General features: G+C 50.4%; 1 protein-coding gene across 1 annotated transcript; it reads right to left on the reverse strand.

The window, feature by feature from the left end:
* Positions 1–1860: 1860 nt before the first annotated feature.
* Positions 1861–7309, reverse strand: LOC149330886 (phospholipid-transporting ATPase ABCA3-like). Its single transcript, XM_089559998.1, has one exon. It carries the CDS (start codon positions 7111–7113, stop codon positions 1861–1863), a length of 5253 nt encoding a protein of 1750 aa, XP_089416124.1. The 5' UTR covers positions 7114–7309.
* Positions 7310–19494: the final 12185 nt, after the last annotated feature.

Consider the following 19494-nt stretch of genomic DNA (forward strand, 5'->3'; position numbering starts at 1 on the left):
ATAACGACAGAGTCTCATCATTTGCTCTGAAAACGGAGTGTTTATAAGCTAGGAGGATACAAAAATTGAATATAGATGTCGCCACTACCGGCCGATTTCGCAAGCAAGCTACACTGGCGTCAAAGTAGTTCTGGTGCGAATCCCTGAGGCTAGGCTACGCCACCATCGGTCCCGAATGGTGATCACGGAACCTTTTTTTTTTTGGCATGACGTCATTAATTTGAATCGAGGGGAGGAAAAACATTTCGATACAAGTTTTTCAGGTTTAAATGCGGGATTTTCCAACGAACAAACGTCGATATAGCCAGAAAGACCGACCGTCGAAGACCGTCGAGACCGACGACCTCGAACTGAGATCGAGGTGGTTCGAAGGACTGCACCTTGAAACTACAAATTCTGGCAGGCAGCCACGTAATCTCGGACATCGCACAGCGAGTCAGGACCCCAGAAGGACTGCGTTACTCTGGCGTATGTCTTATCACGCGTCACGCTGCCGCATCATGGAGGGCGTGCAGAAGCAAAACAATTCAGGGCGCACTCTGGCTCTCTAGAGTGCTGCAAGGCGAAAGCTTTTCCTGGCGCACTGTTTTTTATTTACTGTTTTATTTTTCACGTTTCATTTTTCATTTTTTATTTTGTTTATTTTCTTATTTTTATTGTTTTTTATTTTTATTCTTAATATTTTTCCATTTTATGTTTTATGTGGTGTATAGCGGCTTGTGAGTCTGAATAGACTGTGCACTCTTGAAGAGAGGAAAGGAGAGCAAATGACTGGAGGGCATGCGCAATGGCGAGGACCTCGATGCATTGTCCCTCGAGGTCCTCGCCATTGCGCATGCCCTCCAGTCATTTGCTCTCCTTCCCTCGCTTCAAGAGTACACAGTCTATTCAGACTCACAAGCCGCTATACACTACATACCGAAACACACCCTAACCCCTTCTCTCCAACAGGAGGTCGAAAAAGCGGTCTCCGCACTGCAGCCTTCCATCGTTTTCCTCCGCTGGGTCCCTGGGCATTCAGGGATTGACGGCAATGAACTGGCCCATCAGCTCGCCCGCGACACACTTTTCCGGGCACCGTTGATCCCCTGGCCCAAGCCCTCGGAAGACGGTGGGAGACTCACCCTTCGCCGCACCATAAAAGAGGTCTACCTCGAGCTCCGCCTAGACAAACGCCTTTACCCTCCCCCTCATCCATCACTCACGGTGCCGGAGGCTCGCCTTCTTCGGCACATCCAAATGAATGCAATCATCACCCCGTCTCGCCTCTTTCTCTATCGCTATCGATCGGACCCTTCCTGTCCCAACTGCCCCGGTATCTATGCGGACCTGGCCCATTGCCTCTTTTATTGCCCGGCTGCTCAGCAGTCGGGTTCCTACCCCCCACCTTCTCTATCCATCACCACCTGGCTCGACTGGCTTGGCGCTGAAGGGGCGGAAGAACAGCGACTTCTGGTCGCCCAGGCGGTCGACATGCTCGGCCTGTAAATTATGGCCGAATAAAGGTCTTGTACTACTACTACTATTATTTTTGTTTCTTTTCTTATTTTATTGTTTTTGTTTTTCCTTTCTCATTTTTTAATTCCTTTTATTTTATTTATGACACCCATGCATTCACTAGATGCGCGTTTATTCATGCTAAAACCTTGAGCCTTCGTGGCGGAGTCGGAGCGTTTCCTCTTCCAATGCCAAAGGCCCTGGTTCGATTCCCAGCCTCGATGCAGTTTCTTTTTTAAGTGGTGACGCCGAAGCGCTGACAAATCTGCCGACACGGCTGCTAACGACAGTATGAGGCATTAAAGGCTTCCGCCTTAAAATTGACTTCAGGCGCGGAAATACTCAGAAGAAGCAGTGCTCTCTTTATTGCGGCACCACTGAGCGCACGCTAGTCGGATTGTCGACGCGCGAGGGTACCACGGTCAGGTAGTTGTTGGCCCGCTCGCCCGAGTAGAGGATCTGGCGGCGCGCGAGGCCCACGAAGATGTGCTCGAGCGTGATGTCGCAGAGGGAGATCTCTGGCAGCGCGTTGTTGCGCTTGATGGTGTACAGCTTGGTGAAGAGCTCATCCCAGCTCGTGTACGTCTTGCCCACGCTGAGCATCATCAAACCCTTGTAGTTGTGGCAGAAATTGCACTGGTGGAACTCTTCCTGCATGGCGTCGACTAGTACGCGCTGGAATTGATAGTCAAAGCGCCGCTCCGGCGGCAGTCTCAACGTGACAATGTAGCTGCGGCCGTACTTCTTGTTCATCTGGAGCGCATCGCCCAGCGCCTCAATCTTGCCGGTCTCCATGACAGCCACACGGTCACACAGAACTTCGCAGTGTGCCATGCGATGTGAGGTCATGATGATGGACATGGCCTGCGCTCCCTTGAGCACCTGCAGCATGCGGATGATCTCGTTGCGGTACAGCGGCTCCACGTCCGAGTACGGCTCGTCCACAAGCAGCACGGGTGGCACGCCGATCACAGCGGCCGCAATGAGGAGCTTCTTCATCTCGCCGTGGCTGCACTTGTTGATCATCTGGTCCTCTCTGAGCCTGCCCACCAGGGCCAGGGCACCTTGCACAGCCTGGCGCCTCAGAGAAACGCCGCGCAGTCTGGCCATGAGGTCCAACAACTCGCCGACAGTTAAAGCTGGCATGCTCTGCACGGACACGCCATCCGGCGCGTAGCCGATGCCCTGCTGCCAGGCGCGCAAATACGGCACTAGAGAGAGGGCTGCCATGTGCGCTCCGCCTCCCGTGGGCACCTTTATGCCTACCAGTATGTCCAGGAGCGTGCTTTTGCCCGAGTTGTTGATGCCCACTAGGCCGAAGCACTCGCTGCGGTTGAGAACAATGTTCACGCCGTCCAAGATCTTCACGGGGCTCACAAAGCCGACGGCTTTATGCACATTTCGGATCACCATGGCGACTTCCTTGAAGGCCTTGGTGCGGCACACCTGGTTAACAAGTCTGACCTCGCGCTCAACCTCGGGGTCCATGGAAAGGTCCACGAGCCGCGGACCACGCTGTTTCTCAGCGTCTTCTGTCGGCTCGTCGCTGCCGAGAAGTCGGCGAGTCGCGTACCAACGGAGGCAGAAGGCTAGAGGCGAGTCCAGCAGGGCGAGTAAAGCCAGGTAGAGCATACCCACTACCACCATGCTTACGGCTTCGTAGAAGCCGGTCTCGGAGAACGGCTCCAGTGGGTAAAGCAAGCGTGCAGTGCGGTTCTGCTGCAGGGCCTCGCAGCAGCGCGATGTCCTGACGTCGGCGCTGAAGCGGGGGTCGTGGCACGCTTCTTCGAGTATTTCCCCTCCGGTGAGGCAGATAGCGTTGAACTTGTACAGCAGGATGACTTTGATGATACCACGGACCAGCGCGTAGGTCGGGAACCAACGGCACAGGAAGCGCCACAGGAAGAGGAATATCTTCGCGGCCATCGAAGGGCTCCGCTGCACCAGCACGAACAGAATCTCCACGCCTAGCGAGCCCACCATGCCGGCAAGGAAAAGCCCGAGAGCCAAGAAGGAGAAAGCCCAGCTAGAGTCCCGAGAGAGTCCCGAGAACAGGTAAGCCAGAGGCAAGCTCGAGAACGCGTTGGCAATGAACAGCACAAGTATCGCCAGATGATAGCGCAACGCGATGTCCATGTGGTTGATGAAGATTGTGAACGTCATCAGCAAGCTGTTCCACACTGCCATGAACATGTCGAAGAGGAAGTGGCCCATCCAGTAAAGCAAGCCTGTCATGCCAGTCATCAGCTGCAGATGCTTCAGCCCGCTGTTGCACTCCGCCATGGGGGCTAACACATGACTGGCCGCAAAAAAGCCCATAGCCAAGGACACGAAGAACGAGTAGAGCACGCGCATGATCAGGTTGCGCGTGGTGAATAGTTCGATCTCATGGCCAAGTTGCGTGCGACCATGTCCAAACACGAGCTTTCCGTGACTTCTCTCGAACTCTGTCTTGGGAATATGGTTCTTGTCGACGAAAGGCCAGTTCATCAGGATTATATCCGATGTCTTCTTTTCCGTCAGGTTCCTGAGAAGCGCCGTGTGAAACATGTTCACTGCCAGCACAGCACTGTATGGGCACTGGCCGTTGAACCAGATGTAGGCTTTGTTTTTGGTGAACAAGCTCACTCCGTACTGGTACTTGACGATGTACTCGTAGATGTTGCGCTGAGCCCAGAGGAGCAGCTCGCGTTCCACGAAATGTGTCTGAGGTTTGGAGATGCGCGTTGAATGCTCGGACATCACCGGGCGCAGCACGTGCCTGCTGAACTTCTCGCTCGCGTCGTCGCTCTCAATGAACCCGTAGGGGCCGTCCAGCAGCTGCTCGGAGGTGTACGTGAGGTTAGCGGCGGCCGGCGCCAGATCAGGCAAGAAGTGACGCTCGCACAGTCCCAGCAGAAGCATGGAGGCCAAGGGGATGCCCACGGTCAGCGGCTTTATCCACCAGATGCGCGCCCAGATGTAGAAGCGCTTGCGCAGCAGCGCAGCTAGCACGGCGAAGCTGCTGGCCTTGCCCGACCGAGCTGTGCATAGCTGCTTCATAGCGTCCAGCTCTTGTTGGCCTTTCAGCGCGCCCACGTTCGGCTGTGCTGGAGCTTGAACGCGGGTATCACCACCTCCGATCATGGGTTTCGGCTCGGTGCTGGTCACCATGTAGATGTAGACGTCCTCTAGCGTGCAGGAGGTTAGGCTCATGAACGCGATCCCGAGGGCGGTGCGTTTCTTATCCAGGTAATGAAGCATGCCGGCCACTCGGCCGGTGGGCTGCGTGGAGTCGCTCAGGTTGAAAACCGTCTCGAGTTTGGTGACACGCTTGGGCTCGATGGGGCCCATGTGGTACTGGACGGCCTTCTTGACTTCGTTATCCCTGAAGTCGGGCAGCTTGGTGAGGCGCAGGAAGAACCCGCTGCCGATCCTCTTCTTGAGCCAGGTCGGTGATCCAGCGCACATGATGCGGCCCCCACGCATGACGATGAGCCGATCTGCGAGTACGTCGGCCTCTTCGATGCTCTGCGTGGTGACCAGGACGCTGCTGCGGTAACTGCTGCGGGCCAACGCCTCCCACACCTCGTGGCGACAATTGGGATCCATCAGCTTCGTCGGCTCTTGGAAGATCAGGAGCGGGGATTGTTGGGCGCCGCAAAGAGTGATGGCCACGCACAGCGCACGCTGCAGTCGCGGTGACAGCGCAGACACCACGGTATCTTTGTGCTGTTCGATGTTCAGCTGCCGGAGAAGCACGTTGGACAACTGCTGCGCCTCGCTCCAGGGCGCCTTGCGAAGAACTGAGAAGAAGAGCAAGTGTTCCTCCATGGTGAGCTCTTCGAAAAGCTCACTTTCGTGGGGGCAGATGCTCATGTATTCCCAGGCGCGGCCCGACATGTCCGCGGCATCATAGTGGCTCACGAGCACTTCGCCGCTCGTCGGCAGGAGGGCGCCCGTGATAACGTCGAGAATGGTCGAATGTCCACAGCCCGGTGGGCCTAGTATCACAGTGATTTGCTTTCTGTAGATTGTGAGACTGAAATTCTGGACGCTACAGTCATTTCCTGTCGCGTACACGTTCATCAGGTGTGCGACTGGATGGGCGCTCTTCGGCTCGTGTTCGCAGAACCTCGAGTCCACGCTGGGGGCCACGTTTGGAATGTTCCACTTTCTGCTGGGCATCCAGTAGTCGGCCGAAAAGAAGAAGTGCAATGGCTTCGGGATGCCGTATCCCCAAGGTACCACGTTGTCCATGTACAGCAGGAGGATGGCTATCACGGGCCCGAAGGTTAGGGTGGTGATCATAAGCTCGCCTATGCTCACGTTGTCTAGCGTTGTCGCGCTGTCGAAGAATCTCCTCCAGGTCAGTCGTACATGGTACTTCTCAAAGCGCTCGATTACCCGAAAGCACCAGTGCAGGTGCATCACGGGGCTGATCTGCGAAACTAACTTGGAGTTTCTCGTAGTCAGGTAGTAGCCGAGGCCGAACAGGTTCTGCAGCATAACGTAAGGGAGCAGGTTCAGCAGGAACCAATAGGCGACAGCTGCCACGAATGCAACGCCGGGTCCCCAGAGGAACACGGACAGCAGCATGGCGTGTAGGATGGTGAGCACGCCGAAGATCAGCAGCACGACCATGAAGATCCCCCGGTCAACGTACTCGAGGAAGGCCGTGCCGTGGACGTTGCGGTACTCGAAGAGGGGCACGTACATCAACAGGATGGCGCAGCAGACCACGAAGAGCGCCTCGAAGAAGTGGCCAGACCAGTAGGCCACGTCGTTCAAACCCGCGCGTCGCAGCATTTCCTTGGTCCCGACCCGCTTTTCTCGAACCAGCTTGACGACAAGCACGCAGAAGGGAACGAAGAAGCCGATGCCGAAGCGCAGCACGACACGGCTCAGCGTGCGCTCCTCGGCACCGTAGAAGAGCTTCGGGTAGGGGAACCGTATCAGCTCCACCTTCATTGTGACCGTTTTGTTGGCACCCAGCATCTCGATATATGTCGATTCGATTAGGTACTGCAACGGGAGCAGCAGCCTCATCTCGTCGAAGCGGTCCGTGTCGACAGGTCCGGGGACAAGCAGGCGGCGCAGGTAGCCCCGCTCCATGTCGAAGGTGGCGTTGTGGAAGCGAACGTGGTACGTCAGACTCTCTGCAGCTCCGCGCTCGAACCACAGGGCCACGCGGCGATGAACGACAGGAGGCTCCTGCTGTTCGCCGCCAGTGCTTTCCCCCGTTGCCGGCTGCTCGGCGCTGACGTCATCAACGAACTGGGCTGCTGCATCCATGTCCTTGAAGGGCACCGGCTTCCATCCGCTTCCGAGCTGCTTGCACACCCTGGTGACCAACTCAGTGAAGAACGGCTGGCTCGGCGCAAAGGCGAAAGAGCCGTGCGACCAGGACTCATTGGGTCGTCCCCAGTACTGGACCGCGCTTGCACTGTCGAAGAACTTGTCCTTGTGGGGCCGCGCCCGGAACGGCGTCACTGACTCCTCCCAAACAGAGCTCAGCACCAGCAGCATACACGCGATTTCCAGCAGCGTGTTCAGGTAGTGGCGACGAATGCGCACCAGCCACACGTGGCGCCACGCTACCAGGTACAGCTGTTCCTTGATCGAGATGTCGTGCATGGCCCCGGCTCGGGTTTTTGCAGGAGCGGTCCCAGCTGCTTGAGGTTAACAGAAGTGTCTTCGGTGTGGGAGCCTCCTGGAACGAGCAGGAAGCGCCGAGCGAAGTGGTTCTGCCCTTGAGATGTGGTCGCTGGAGTTCGGGCGCAGGGGAACTCGGTCGTAGTGGCTTAGGCTTGCAGCACCCGCGACTAGGCTCTCTGCCGTTGTTGTTGTTGTTGTTGTCCTCTAGATAATGGCGCATACCCACTGCGGGGGATTGGCCAAGACACAGGCGGCAACTGATAGGTGTACAAAATGTTAAACAAGAAAATAATGGTGGGGAAAAATAAAATAATCATGATAATAATAGCAATTAGGAAATAAATGAAAGGATCTCAGATGTGTAATTGAAATAGGCTAAACAAATGCTGTGAGATCGGTGACTGAAATAGAGAACGGGGCTAGATATTCCACGTTTCAGAAAGCTTTCATTCCAGAGAAATATTGATCAAGAGAAAGAGCCATGAGCCACGCGCCCACCCAGCACCTCCTCGTCGTCTTCGTCGTCGCTACAGTATAAGTGGTACGTATTTTAGGCTTTTGGTGTCCGCGTATTATTTTTTAGAAAATTCAATTCAATTCAATTCAATTTTTATTTCCTTCCATGGAAAGGGGAGCTGAGACAAAAGGCTGAGGCAAATTCGGGCAGCAAATTCGGGTTTTAGCAAAGTGTTCCATATATTTGGGTTTTTGAGGGCATTGCTAGGAGAAAAAGAAGTTTACTATACACGTTTGTTTTGCTTGGGAAATGAAATGTTGCAATTTAGGTGCTTATTTTGATAAACAACACGGAAATGGCACGTTGCACAAAAAATTTTACCATCGGAATTTTCTTCAATTGTTGCGGCTAATTCATCGCGTGTATTACAATCTCCTGTCCGTCGCTTCCGCGTACGTTCGAGGCCAGCCTGTTCTTTTTGTCCGCTGCGAAAACATTAATCCCACATCACAACAACCATTTTACACGCATAACCTTGAGAATTTCCTAGTTAGCGAGGGTAGAGCTTAATGCAGTAATGCCACCAGCATGTCTTCAATTGCACTTCAAGAATAAAGGGCGTTCAAAGAGGTTCGAAATCATCAGTGAACTGAAAACAGCCCTGTAAATTAAGCAAACGATATCCGCTAATTCTTTCATGGTGGACTCAGCTTTGTGCGCTGGAAAACCACATTCTCAGGAATGCGCCGCTTTGGTTTGGTTTTTGCATTATTTTGGAGAAATCATTTCGTGATGCATAAATCTGGTAAACACAGGCTTTGCTCGAAAACGAATTTTACTATTTAGTCTTGATTGTAATATAGCAGTGGAATTAGAGAATTGTTTGTAATGTTACTGGTCATGAATGAAGAATATCTTCAAAAAATTCTCCGCCAACACTGCCTCAGTGTTCGACTTAAGAGCGTCAGCTACGGGAGCTTCAAGTGTTCACATTGGCGCGCTCAGCAAACGTGGGAAAGACCAAATCCAGACATTCGCGGATGTTTCCTTTCCGGAAAGATCCCTTCTTAGACACAAGCAGCGCCATCTACTTCATGAATTTTGACCTACTATTGCGATTTACAGCCACCTTCGCTATATGCGGTACATTTCTTCGTTGTATCAGTTAATAAATAGCAAACGGTTCGACCGTAATGGCCGTCTGAAGGTCCTCGGAATGTACGGTTTGGGGCCGGAAAGGTTGTCATTGCGAATCCCACACAAATTCTTGGCTTCGTCTCAATTAGTAATTTTATCCCCGGGAACATGCGAAGTAATTTGACCCCACTTGGAACATGCTGCATCATACGGGTGGCCCCAAAATTTTATGCAGTGGTGGTCCAGGTGGAGGCGCGGGCCCCTCTTCGATGGCCGCTATACTAACTGTTTATAATGGATCGAAAGTATAGGTAATAACTGAGGTGCTGCGCGCCTACAGATGCTATATGATATAATTTGGTCACGTGGTTACTACTGTTTTGGTCAATTTGACCTTCATTGCACACAACAGCGTCCTTGTTCAGGCAAAATTATAACACTGCGACACTTATACGTGAGCAAGGTTACCAATCTTGGTCCGAACAATTGGACTCTGGCACAACAGCATCCTTGTTCAGGCAAAATTATAACACTGCGACACCCATACGTGACCAATCTTGGTCCGAACAATTGGACTCTGGCTTTCGCTCCTCCGAAGCTCAAATTCAGTCTCAGAGGAGGTCTCGGATGTGGACAACGAATTGCTCCATTACAACTCATTACAAATTGGAAAGACACAAATTTCCACCACCTCACAAAACGCTGGATAAGGCACAAGAGACCACCTGGAGGAGACTCCAAACGAGGTCCTTTCTTACCCCCTATCTATTATCAAAAATGTACCCGGATGACTATAACCCCGAGAGCAGGTTCTGTGGCGAAACAGCCACGTATGGCCACATACTATGGCAATGTAAAGAACCTCCACCGGAGGATCTAGTACGAATTCCTTCTGTTGAGCGATGGGAGGCTTGGCCACCGAGTGGGCCGCTCAGGTCGCCGCCAGCCATGGTTTGGTGGCCATCTAGCGCGGACCGTCTGCATCTGCATTTTTGACGGAATAAATGTTTTCCAATCCAATCCACCTCTGGGAGGCCCGGTATTTCCTTATCCGCCTGCATGGCGCCTGCAAAAGCACAACCGGAAACTTAAAGCTCGCACCGCCGAGCTCAAGCGTGCGGCTGAGTATGGGGCCCAACTCGCCGACTCCGACTGGGTGGCCCGATGCAATACGGCCGCGTGGCAGATGTCACGCCGGGACACGTGGCGACTCTTTCGTGCCCTAACTCACCCAACGCAAACGCGCACGGAAACTCAAAAACACCTCCAAAGAATACACAGCTTTCAGGGCAACGCAATTCAGTTGGCGCATAAGCTCCGGGACCAGTACTTGTGCACCACCCAGGACCCCCGCGGGCCGGCCTACTCACTGCAGGCTCTGAGAACGTTGAGCTGGATCAACCGTTCCAGCTCCCCGACCCGAGGGCGGCCCAGGCCAAAATGAAACGTAGCACTGCTTCTGGTGGGGACAAAATTAGTCAAGTTGTTAGCCAACCTCTCCGACCCGGCATGCCTTACTTTATTGGATTACATTAACTCCGCCTGGCTTGAGGATGTGCCACTCCCCATCGACTGGAGGACCGCCGTGGTCACCTTTATTCCTGAAGCTGGCGAGACCATCAACAGGGAAAACCTCCGTCCTATCTCTCTGGCTTCCTGCGTGGGCAAACTCATGGAGGCAATGGTAGACAACAGGTTGTCGGAGTTTATGGAATCTCAACATCTCTTCGCAGACATGATGCTTGGGTTTCCCCCACACAGATCAGCACACGATGTCCTGCTGCAACTCAATGGAGCCGTCCTCGACCCCGTCGAATGCTCCCACGATGACAAGTTTGTACTCGCCTTGGATTTGAAGGGTAGCATTCGACAACGTTACCCAAGAGATCATTCTTACCCACCTCTCTCAAACTAACTGCGGCAGGAACGCCTTTCAATACATTCGGCAATTTTTTCAACGACACAATCTCACATTCGAATCCAGGATAAGGAACATGGTCCTTTTCGTTTAGGAACCAGGAGTACACCACAGTGTGCGATGCTCTCTCCTTTTTTTTTTTTAAGGCGGAAGCCTCTAATGCCTCATCGTTGTAAGCAGGAGCTGTCGACAAAAATGTCACGCTTCTAAATTGGTCGAAATGGTCGTGACGTCACAGTGCGCGAATTTCAAACGGGGCCAATTGTACTCTGGCTAGTAACCATGCAACCAATTAAAGGGGTGGTATAATGATGCTCCGAGTAAAAAAAAATTCAGAGGGGGGCTTTGTTGACCTAAAGTGCGGTGAGGCGAAAGCCTTAAGCGCGGAGTTGCTGCTTGTGTCACTGATGTGTGGTTAAGATGTTAAGCTTCGCCTCTGAGTGGAACGCGACAGCGTCTTGCAACGCTGCCAGGGAGTCCACAGAACGCAATCGCCCGTTCGGCTCTGCGCCTTGCTCGTCGGTAAATTGGTTTTTGAGGACAGGAAATGTATCTGTCTCGCATATTTCGGTGGACACCTGAACCTCGCCGTAACGGGAAGGGAGGAAGATGGGAGTGAACGAAGACACCGTATTCACTAGACGCGCCTTTGTTATTACAAACCATCGAGCTGGCATGGCGGAGTGGTTAGTGTGCTCGTCTCGCACTCCAGAGACCCTAGTTCGATTCCCCAACTCGACCAATTTCCTACTCGGTTTTATTTATGTTTATTGACTGACTAGAAAGGCTAATTAGGCTATTTGGTTAATTAACTAATTAACTAAGCTCAATCGCACTTACCTGAAGCATCACTGCACCAACCCTTTAATTGGTTGCATGGTTACTAGCCAAAGTACAATTGGCCCCTTCTGAAATTCGCGCTCTGTGACGTGACGACCGTTTCGACCAATTGAAAAGCGTGACATTTCTGTCGACAACACCTGCGCACAACGATGAGCCATTAAAAGCTTCCGACTTAAAACAGCTGTCACTGGATTTCCTGTAAGAACAATGCGCTCCATTCGGGGAATTTTTATCCCTTTTTCAGGAAATTTGAGGAGTGAAGTTTAACGAAAATGAAATTTTTACGGAATTTTAGAGAAATTTAAGAAGCCAGTTTATTTCACGTTTTCCAAATTGTCGAGACTGTTAGGCTGATGCACGAAAAAACGGGTCTGAAATAGGGATTTCTTGGTCGAGTTCAGAGAATTTTTGGTTACGGCATGGAATATCACTGTGTAAGGAGCTTCACTGACTTTTCTCTTCGTTTCAGCATGTCAATACACAGGACACAAGCAGAAATGGTGCGTTCGACGTGAGTTTATCCTTTGGTATGATTCGCTGATGATATTACTGTCAAGAGACTCAAGAGACGAATTTCTGCATATGGCTGAGTACCACCCTGATAAAAAATGGTAGACAGTCTATAGATTTCTGATCGACTCTATTGCCTTCTCATAGATATTTCTTTTTGTCTGTCCATAGCCTATAGACTGTCTATAGACAAAAGTCTACTAAATGTGTATGACCATAAATCTATAGATTGTCTACAGACGGTCTCTAGCATTTGTATTGCCTATAGACTGTTCGCTAGGATTTGTGTATAGAGAGTCTATAGACTCTGTAGACAGAAGTCTATGGACAGTCTATAACTGTCTAAAAAATTTTGTGAGGGCTAAGCGCACGAAGTACATGAGCAGGATTAGGAACAGCCATAAAGAAAATCAAACTGATGTTCAACATTCTGGGAATGGCAAACAGTTCACGATAAGTAAACATACTCTGCCAGTATCAGGTCCAAATCTTTTAAATAGGTCAGTAGAGACCATTGATCTGGACAGATATGTAAAAGAAAATGCCAGGAGAACAAGGATGGACTGCGGGGCATTTGACAGGCACTTTCAAGTTAAAACAGTAGATAAAAAAGTTAACACAGTAGCTTACTGGTATCCCGGAAAAGAAAAGGATATAACTCATGCTGCTAGGTTTCGCCTGAGCGGGAATATACTTCGACGCTAACGAGAGGTCTTGAGATTAAATTGAGAGATCGAAGTAGATTGAGGACAGAGCAGCATGCTGTATAGAAGAAAATGATTGGGGTAACGCTAAGATACACGCTGAGAGCAGAGCAGATTGGGGGACAAAGCCGAGTTTGCGATATCGTAGTTGAATTCGAGAGCAAGAAATGGGCGCGGACAGGACATACGATATGGAGACCGAGATATCGCTGAGGAAACGGAGTGAAATCCAAGAATACTTTAAGCGTTGCCGGCCTTGGCAAGGAATTAGGTCGGGAGATGAGATTGAAAAATTTGCTGAAATTTGTCGTCTGCATCTTGCGCAGGAGAGGTTTAAATGGAAATATTAGAGTTGTCTTTGTCCAGCGGTGGACGTATAGTTCATGATGATGATGATATCATGATGGAAATTCCATTTGAGTGGCACGTATAGTTTTATGAGAATACGGACTCTATTTTATATAGGAAATACATCATCATCATCATCATTATCAACCTGACTACGCCCACTGCAGGGCAAAGGCATCTCCCATGTCTCTCCACATAACCCTGTCCTCTGCCAGCTGCGGCCACCGTATCCCCGCAAATAACATCCACCCACCTAACTTTCTCGCGCCCCCTGCTACGCTCGCCTTCTCTTGATATCCACTCCGTAACCCGCAAGGACCAGCGGTTATCTTGCCTTCGCGTTACATGCCCTGCCCAAGCCTATTTCTTCCTCTTGATTTCGACTAGGATCTCATTAGTCCACCTTTATTCGCTCACCCACTCTGCCCGCTTGCGGTCTCTTAACGTTACACCTATCATTTTTCTTTCCACAGCTCGCACGGGAAATACACGGAAACCCAAGCCTACGAAGCTAATTCTGGCATGGTTTCCATATGACCCACAAGGAAAACATAAATCGTCATATCACGTGTTGGCTGAGCTCCAAAGTTATGCCTCGCATGAACATGGGCACGGCCTTTGGCAGTCACCGCTTTGTGCGGCAGCTGACAATGTTTGACGCCTTTGACTGCCGCGACAGGCTCACTGAACGTACCGAAAGTATTGGTAGTGCCCGCGTTTCTGTGTCTAAGCAATAAATTGAATCGCCTGGGACACTTAATGGTCCGTGCATAAGTCTCACGCGAAGATTTATTAAGGCGAAAGCCTTTAATGCCTCATCGTTGTCGACAGAAGGTTGTCAGCGGAGGTGTCACGCTTTTTCTCATCAGACCAGAAAAAAACATCTTTGTGCACGATGAGATTCGAACCACCATCCTTCCGTTCCACAGCCGAGCGTGCTAATGGCTACGATACTTCCTGCCAACGCATACGTAGTTCTCCGTGTCTAGGGCGCTGGAGAGTGTTTGCAGAAAGGCGTCGAATCAGACGGATGCCACCCAAACGCCCTCCGGTGTCTCCAGCATTTTGAAATTCACAAACAATTGTTTACTGAATTAACATCTTAACCACACATCAGTGACACAAGCAGCAACGCCGCGCAAAAGGCTTTCGCCTCACCGCATTTTAGGTCAACAAAGTGCCCCCCTGATTTTTTGTTAAATCGTATAACTTCATGTCAGTGGTAATGACGCTCGGCTGCTGACCCGAAAGACGCGGGTTCGATCCCGGCCACGGCGGTCGAATTTCGATGGAGGCGAAATTCTAGAGGCCCATGTACTGTGCGATGTCAGCGCACGTTGAAGAAGCCCAGGTGGTCGAAATTTCCGGAGCCCTTCACTACGGCGTACCTCATAGCCTGAGTCGCTTTGGGACGTTAAAGCCCCATAAAGCCTAAACCAAACGTATATCTTCACGTTAACCTGTGATATGTGTCCATGATTGTCTGTTGTGGTAAGTAACAAGTGATTTTGTCTCTCCGCAAACAGCTGCAGAGGTGACTAAAATTTTATTTCCTTTATGGAGTGTTTTACGACTGACTGTGACTACTTAAATCTTGATGGTACGCCACAATTCATTGTGTTTAAATTTCATCTCCAAAACAAGCCTCTGACTTTAGTTAAATGGTGTAGTTCAGGTGTTCGCTTGTACTTTAAACAAGTTCCTTGTCGAGTTATTTTCAGGTGTCGTGTAAATAAAAGTATTTTTGAAATTTTATTACATTAAACCAGTGAGATCACTTTAGGGTGCATAGCTTGATACAGAGCTGTCTGCAAAGAAAAAAAAATGTAGGTGACACTTAAGCCCCGCCTTAAGGCTATGACGCGATAGCTTTATGGGTTAGTTTCCATATATGCAGACGGTAATTTTTTACTTTGCATTCATAGATCCCCGGGAGTCCTCATGCCCCTCCTGTCGCATCGGTGCAGCGGTTAGGCGATGCCCCACTGCACTGCTATGGCAGGTGCCCCTATCGGTGGGTCTTGTGCGGCCCAGGTTGTTCTTCCCGATCGACCAATCATTAATATAACTGCTACCTGCCAAGGTCGGCAGTTTGCTCACAATCCGATTGGCAGGTTCTGATGACGTCGCAAGGTCACGTGACCTAGGTGGCCCAGCTGCCTCCTAGGTTTCTTTCTAAGCACCACCTACCAGAGTCATGCTGGTGATATTTAGCTCACAATGCCAACGCCTGCACCGGATTTTCTGGTGAACGGGGCCTTTAACGCTGTGTAGTTAAAATAAGACAAACTTATTAGGGCCGCCGCGCTGGCTCAGCGGTTATGGTGCTCGGCTGCTGACCCGAAAGACGCGGGTTCGATCCCGGCCACAGCGGTCGAATTTCTTTGGAGGAGAAATTCTAGAGGCCCGTGTACTGTGCGATGTCAGTGCGCGTTAAATAAAACCCAGGTGGTCGAAATTTCCTGAGCCCTCCTCTACGGCGTCTCTCATAGCCTTAGTCGCTTTGGGCCGTTAAACCCCATAAACCAAACCAAACTTATTAGGGTTTTAACATAGCTAAAACGAGTAAGCGTGCGAAAGCATGTCCTTAGCCTGGTTGACTCATGGTCTTGCTTTGCTGAGTCATCGGCACGTCTGGCGACGATATTAGACTCAGTTTAAGCTCCGATCGAGATCACACTGATCTGATCTGTCCGCGCCGCAGATGGAAGTTGATGAAGAAGACGATATGTAGTGCACAGCGCGAGAGTTAGTTGCAGTTTAACGCGAAGCGTGATTGCATGCGGCGATAGCGTAGTGCCGTCGTGCAATGGCCAGCGAAGCTAATCTGTTCGCGCCGCTGCGGGTTCGAAACCCAGTCGCGGCAGTGTTTATTTTATTTCTGCATGGGTTGTTGCTACGCTAGGTTTCGCTAAGGTCACCCCGAAGGTCAAGCTTCGCACAAACTCGATGAACAGGTTAGACCCCGTGAGGTAGTACTTTGGCACTGCAATACGTTTGCCAAACAGATGCTAGAGTTAATTTCGATGACTGAGAAGAATAAGCGGTGTTCTTGATTGAAGGTATATAGAGGCTCGTGGCCACGGAAGGGGGGAATTTCCGTGCAGTCGGCTTCAGCGGAGAATCGCGGTCTCGATGGTGGAGCCGTACGTGGGATGGCACGGCCTGGAGAGATCAACTTTATGGTCATCGTCCATTTCACATGTACGACTGATCAGACCACTAAAGGGGGCCGTATTTGGCAAATCTTAATTGGATATTAGTGTCGGTTACTAGCTCGGAGTGGTAATGATCTCGGAGCATTCATTTGCAAAGCCATCTCAGTCCCACAGAAGACTGTTTACGTCGCCACGCGTTAGGGTCGCACAACGGTGTTACGTAATAATTTCCGCCTTGGAGCGACGTCATCGAGCCAGAATGAAAAAAAAAATAAGGTGAATGTATTTGAGGAAAAAATACTTCTGGGGCTAATGTGACGATTTATGGAATTTTTGGAAGACAACGGGAAGATAAAAAATTGTCTCCACTGGCTGGAAGTTCCAACGTAAATTTTCGGGTGGACCCTGATATAGAAGTGCCAGTGTTTGCACTGGCGCAAGTTTTTAGCGAACGACATATAGGGTGTTTCACCTAAGACTTTACACAATTTTTAAATATAGGCCTTTTTTTTTTGCGTTAGAAGAGCGATTTTTCCGCCATAGCATTTTCAGCGGCGTAGTACATCAGAGTACAGCTCAGATGGCCTCACTAGCTGTCTGGTTAGCTAATAATGAATAATTAACTTTCCAACTATTGCTGTTAGGCTCCATAATTATTGAGAGCCGTGTAACATCCCGTAAGTGGCATGCATATCAGTTTTTAGAATTTATAACACGCCGTTACTCTCGGCGATGTGTCCCAACAAATTCTGGCTACATCGCGCCAAAATAAACACGCTTTCGAGAAGCTTGTAGGCAAGGCAACCTCTCCAGTGCACGCAACTCATCAAAATAGCCCAAATTTGCTTGGCTACAGCGCCGAGAGTGACAGCGTTTTCGAAATTGTAAGGACTTATATGGATATTACTTACGGTGGGCTACACGCTTCTGAATAATTAAGGAGCCTAACAGTAATAGTTAAAAAGCTTACTATTCAATATTAATAATAAGTTAATAAGCCTGCTATTTAGCGCGTTTTAGCTGTTTCTGACTTACTACACGGCTGGCAATGCTATGCCGAAAAAAAGCGCCCCCCTAACCCAAAAAGCCTACTTTTAAAAGTTGTGTAAAGTCTTAGGTCGAAACACCCTATATATTCGATTCTGATTTGTTGCGTACAAACTGCTTTTGGGTGTTTACATTACTACGCAGCTAATCATCATCATCATCATCAGCCTGACTACGCCCACTGCAGGGCAAAGGCCTCTCCCATGTTCCTCCAACTAACCCTGCTCTTTGCCAGCTGCGGCCACCGCGTATCCCCGCAAACTTAATCTCATCCGCCCACCTAACTTTCTGCCGTCCCCTGCTACGTTTGCTTTCTCTTGGAATCCACTCCGTTACCCTTAAGGACCAGCGGTTATCTTGCCTTCGCATTACACGCCCTGCCCAAGCCCACTTCTTCCTCTTGATTTCAACTAGGATATCATTTTCTCTCTCACCCACTCCGCCCGATTCCGATCTCTAAACGTTACAGCTATCATTTTTATTTGCGTAGCTCGCTGCATTGTCCTTAACGCAGCTAATTATTTTCAGCAGATGTTCAGTTATGTAAGGACTGCGGTGCTCGGTGCAAGGGTCTCTCGTGTAGCCGATGAATGCTCGTCCATCATTTTGTGTGGGAATTTCGGATGTCACTCAAGGAGGAGCGTTTCGCTTGTCGGAAACTCACCGTACGGTCTCTGCGTGTCGTAAAACGTTCGCAGGAAGAAGACAGCGCACGCAAGCGCGCTTTTCCGCAAAGCGTGGGACTCGCGACGTCGCAATCGCACGGTTCGAGGGAAACATAGCGTAAACGACCAAGCGGAAGAAAAGGTCTATATAGACATCGTTCGTTTCATTCTGCTCATGTGCCTAATAGCTTTCAATCAAATTAAACCGCCTCATGTAAGGCGCCACGTTACCAGATTAGTTTTGTTGGCATTTCAAGAAAAAAAAAACGAATAAAAACTTCCCCTTCACCCCACGTAAAGCTGTCATTAGCTCGAAAATTGCGTTATAACGCAAGTATATCTGTCATTCCAGTTCTCGGAAACATTTGAATTCATAAATTATGAACGAAAGAATTGAAATTCAGATAACTTACCGCATACATTTTAAAAAAAATCTTGAAAAAGAAGCTTTTGAGCATATTTTAACACTACCCGAATGTTCATATGTATACCTTTTGTCTTTGTCGGATTTTTCTGTTTCTTCCGAGATATTCATGAAGATGACTGTCAAACTATCTTATACTCTCGCTGCTATTCTTGCGTCGCATTTTAATGACTATTTTACACGCGTGTCGTCTGCTATTCCTCGCAGCAGTATTTCATACACAATAATTAATTAGCAAAATAAAGAGCCGTATTTCGGGCTACAGCGCATATACATGTGAGGGGCCTCAATTTCACCCGTGTTGCGCTGGAGCCCATGAAGATGCGTAACCGACAAGTTGGCGTGTGGTCATTTCGCATCTTCTGTGTCATCGTCGCGGGTGCCAAGATCTCCATTGTCTAAAGCTCGGCTTCGTGGCACAGGGTGGTATCATCGTGGCCGCGAACGCGTAATCCCTGCCATGAGTCACTCTTTACCAGAGGCCGGGCAACATTACACAGTCTCATCATGCATAAAAGCTCTCTTCCTGGAGCGCACGACAAAGAGGAGCGCTGGCATTTTGCAGGTGATTCACGAAAAAGTAAAAAAGCAAAGCGCGGTCAGCCTGGCGTAACGAGGAAGGGCGGGACGAAATAAGAAAGAAGCAGCGTACCGCAGGCAACCGCTCTCTAGAGCGCTGAGTTATATAGTATTTTACTGCCGCGCGCTTGTTTTATTTTAGCGCGGCCTCCGGGCGACATCGCACGACCGCGCAACTGCCACCGGCGCCGTTGCCGTTGCCACCGCCGGGGAGCGCAATCAAAACGACAAAAATCGCAGCGGCGACAGCAGCGCCACCGCCGCTGCGGACGCAACTGCGCAGAACGACGCGATTGCACGCACTGCGCAGCGGCTGACTCGGCGGCGCCTGCGTCACGTTGGCGTCAGCGCCGTTCCGTGGACCACGTCGCCGCCCGGTGGCGACCGCGTATAATAGCCGATCGTTGCGCTGCGGCAGTCACTCTCGTCTCCACCTCTCGACTTTAGACGACTCTCTCTCGCGCTGCTTTTGCCTGCGCCTCAGAAAGTCGAGTGGCTCTGCAGCTACTGCGTCGTTGGCATACTCCCCGAGGAGAAAAGAAGCCCGCTATTTGCGAGAGTCTGCTCACG

This window comes from Amblyomma mixtum, chromosome 9, assembly GCF_055824585.1.
Source record: "Amblyomma mixtum isolate Tamu chromosome 9, ASM5582458v1, whole genome shotgun sequence".
NCBI lineage: Eukaryota > Metazoa > Arthropoda > Arachnida > Ixodida > Ixodidae > Amblyomma > Amblyomma mixtum.